Below are 4,133 nucleotides of genomic sequence, written 5' to 3'. Positions count from 1 at the left end.
GTAGTATTTCATAAGTTCTTACAATACTAAAATAGTTCAATAGTTCATTGGTGTATATATAATTCGTAACAAGAGTCCTTTCAGAATATTGTTAAGAAAGTTGCATGACATGAAAAGTATGAGTTTGGATATTTTTTATTAAAAAATATATAGCTTTTTAGCATTAAAAAAGAGATACCAAAGTTTCTAAAATTTTCACCTTTTACAATATTTCTAGCCGTCTTTTTCAAAATGGAGAACCAATGTACAAGCTTAGTGACATATAGACACCAAAATGGTATTATAAATACCCGAATTGTGACACCAACATGTTTGTTCTTTCTGTTACGTTTACAAAAGTTATCATTACAACTATGGTTGTCTTCGAGAATTTAAATACCTCGACCAAACCATAATAAAAAGGCCCATAGGCGTTAACAAAAATTTTTTATTCGCTAATGTACATGAATTAAACTTTTATCGATCGATTTATTATAAATAGAAACCATTCTGAGCATGTAATTGTGTTATAAACCATTGCAAACAACCTTATTTTTAACACTAAAAAACATATATATGTATAAAAAAGTTTGTGCCCCCGAAACTTATGTGCCCCGGCCGATGGTACGGCTCGCACACCCTCCGAGCCTCCCCTGCAACTATCATATATGTAAAATTATTTCACGTACAAAATTTAACTCCTATATCCATATGCTCACGAAATTTACAAAATTTTGACTCACATCAATATAATACACAAAATAGTATAACATCATTCATGTATAACATCATTTTTTATGCATAATAAGAAATGGCTTTATATTTGTATTTTTTTAAAAATAAACTTTACATACTTTTTTCTATCATCTTTAAAATTTCATAATCTTGCTTTTGTAATATGAAAATTAAATCACAATATATGTTGGTCAACTTAATGTGGCAACTTTTGTGTAAGCTAACCATATATATATGGGTCAAAAGTACCTTTTTTTTTTTCTCTTTTTATCCTTTTTCATTATCAAATCGAGTAAATACTTAATCAAAATTAGATAGAACTTCTATCAAATGGTTTCACATGAAGGCCGATATGCATAACCATTACTATTTCATAAACATGTGGCAACATTTCATGAACATATATATTGGTTCTTATATATATACGTACATGCAGATTTGGTTTCACCACACTGAATCATATATAGCTATATAGCCTCTCTAAATTTTGTTCATTGTACGCAAACAAAAGTGGACATTATGATCAATAGTCGATAAACATCGAGTAGATTTCATGCTAAATAATTTTGCGTATTTTATGATTTTTAAGGCAAAATCTTAGAACCTCATTAATATAGGGCACACCTATAATTTTCTTAAAAGTTTCTTACCTTTTTACATATCAAGCAAATTAATAACACCTTATATTTAAAATCTTCGATAATTGCCTTACTGCCTTAATTAGAGAGTCATCTTATATTCTTATTGCAACATAAAGATTGAGACAATATCTAACAGAAAATATGGAATATAGCATATAGATCTAAATATCTGGTGCTAACTATCCAACGGAAAATATGGAATCTAACATACAAATCTGAATACCTGGTGCTGAAACTGAGACTTTCTCGTTAATACTCTAATTATTTGATTCTTTTAGAAGAAATATTACATCAGATAAAATAAATAACTAAAAAGAGACTTATAATATATTAGCTTACTCCCATTTAATTTAATCACACTTGGATGGTTCATGGATAGTTTAGATATAACCATAACCGCTTTTCACAAGCATGTGGCAATGGTCTATGAAATAACACACATTGGTTGTTATATATACATGAAACTACATAGGATTGAAATACTACTTTTGAAAAATGTGGTATATACATTTCAAATTATCATATATATAAAAAGTTACTGACTGTCAAATAAATTGAACCTAAATATCCTAAAGTAATAAATCATTTCATTTGCCTCTTAAGTCACACTCATACCACTAGTATACAACAATATTTTTGATCAGCCATTAAGACTTAATAGAGAACCTTAAACCTTAATCAGACTACAAAGGTTTCATAAGATCCTAGGAATAAATGTCATCCCAGAGCCACACATGAACTTGTTCAGTTGTTTGTACATCACTTTAGTTAAAACTTAATTTAGAGAAATAATTTAAGGTAATTTGTCTCCTACTAATTTTGTACTTAAATACATACACAAATATAAAGCTGATACACAAAACTATCTGCGCGTTTCTTCAATGTGGTCCAAACCTAGTGTACTTCGAGCACACGTTATGGGGCTTATGGCCGATACACGAACATAATTAATTACCTAAACTTTAATCACAATAGGTATACATAGGGTAGTTATACCCATCCTACATAATGCCAATAGTTTGGCTAAGTTTGATACAACAACTTGATCTTCAATATTAATATATACTTTATACATATATTGAATTAAAAAAGATGAGCTTGCATGGATTTCACATTTTTCATGCATAAATTCAATAACATTTCATATTCATATCCCCAATTACCGAATCATGTACAAACCGCATTTCCGCCTAACGTACAACTATGATCCATACATTAAATAACAATTCTATAAATTTACAAAAATGATTTTAAATTTTAATCATCCATGTTTTTTATTAAATATAATAAATATAAAACTTAAAACGTCCATGAGTCCTCGTTACCTGGAAGTTGATCACCGTCACTTGAAGGAACGACGCCGTTCTGAGAGTTTCCATTCACCCCCTGAAAGTTCACCAGGTTTTCATCTTGACCCCTCCATCTTTTCATCGAAGACTCAACATATTCACTCGGAGGCAAATTATTATTATTATTAACTTGTGAAATAGACTGAAACGGAAACGTCTGATTTGTCAAACTTGATAAGTTCAGGGGCTGTTTTGTAAACTCAGTCATCGGAAAGTTTAAATACGACGGTGGCTGTTGTTGTAAATGAATCTTCTGCGCCGACGGCCGGAAAGGCTGCACCGGCGACATTCCGAAGTCACTCCGGCGAGAAAAAACAGACGAAGACAATGACGTGGCGAACGGGGCCGCGGGTATTCCGGTGAACTCCTGAACCATTCGCCGGAAATTAGTGGTGTCGGTGGTTAGCACGGTGGTCGGAGCTCGCCGGGAAGCTCGTGTACGTTTTTTAGGGTTTTTGGCGGTTAGCTTCTCGGGTCCAGAATCCGGGTTCGGGTTAAGATACGAATCATACGAATCAAGATCATAAACCGGATTCGAATTGGAAAAATTGGGGAAATTGTGCACCGAATTAGGGTTAGGGTTTGGATTTGGGGGTTGTGAAGAAAAAGATGATGGATTGAAGAAATTAGACGGCGGTTGATGAATCGGTATCGGATTGAAGCATGGGGAGAGGCTTACACCGCCGCCGTGACCGCCGCCGTCGCCGCTGCTGAATGATTGTATGCTGCAACTGTTGCCGGAATCCATGGTGTGAAAAGTGAAAAGAAAACTGGAAAGTGATAATAATATTATTATGGAAAGTGGAAAGAGTGTTGGATTGTATTTGTGTCTCAATTTTATTAACAAAAGATAGTGCTATTGCCAGAGGTGAAGTTGTTTAAGCCAGAGAAATATATAAGTTTGATGCGTGTGGTACTGGTGGTTTAAGATGAGGTGGTTTGGGTTTAATGAATGTTTGGTGTGTCGAAAGTAATAAACAAAAGGCTCCTTTCATGATGTTTGTTGGATTTGTGGGATCTAGGAGGAACCCAAATCCAAAGGTGAAAATCATGACTTTTTGAACCAATTTGTATATTTATTTTTTTAATAAATATAAATCGAATAAACGGTTAAAATGAATGGTGTTAATAGAGCTCAAGTGGTTAAGGCGAGACATCTAAAAATATCAATTATAAAAGGAGTATATTGGTTTTTATTAATCATAATTATTACCTTTTGGTTCCTGTCGTTCACAATTATTGAATTGGCTGCTGACGATCCCAACTTTTTTTGTATTTGTTTCTAACGGTTCGCGACCAACAAATTCCTAGCACCATTAGTTGCAGGTCGCTGGAAAACGTTTTTGAGAAGAAAACTAACATTTTTCTTGAAACTCAACATTCTCGTTCCAAGCATCTTGGTAACTTCGTATCGGATCCTTAGGAACCG

General features: G+C 33.2%; 1 protein-coding gene across 1 annotated transcript; it reads right to left on the bottom strand.

Moving 5' to 3' along the window:
- Window positions 1-2,635: 2,635 nt before the first annotated feature.
- LOC143575772 (uncharacterized) lies at window positions 2,636-3,824 on the bottom strand. The gene has a single exon (XM_077060062.1). It carries the CDS (start codon window positions 3,450-3,452, stop codon window positions 2,655-2,657), a length of 798 nt encoding a protein of 265 aa, XP_076916177.1. The 5' UTR covers window positions 3,453-3,824; the 3' UTR covers window positions 2,636-2,654.
- Between the last annotated feature and the right edge of the window lie 309 nt (window positions 3,825-4,133).

Source organism: Bidens hawaiensis, unplaced genomic scaffold (assembly GCF_021521415.1).
Source record: "Bidens hawaiensis isolate Kalapana, Puna unplaced genomic scaffold, B.hawaiensis_p1.1 tig00027697_1, whole genome shotgun sequence".
Lineage (NCBI taxonomy): Eukaryota > Viridiplantae > Streptophyta > Magnoliopsida > Asterales > Asteraceae > Bidens > Bidens hawaiensis.
Note: the sequence above shows the minus strand (reverse complement) of the source record. Positions and strands in the feature narration are given on the sequence as shown.

What these genes read in the sequence shown, in the direction of transcription:
- LOC143575772 (XM_077060062.1), bottom strand. Translation starts at nt 3,452, where the DNA reads ATGGATTCCGGCAACAGTTGCAGCATACAATCATTCAGCAGCGGCGAC.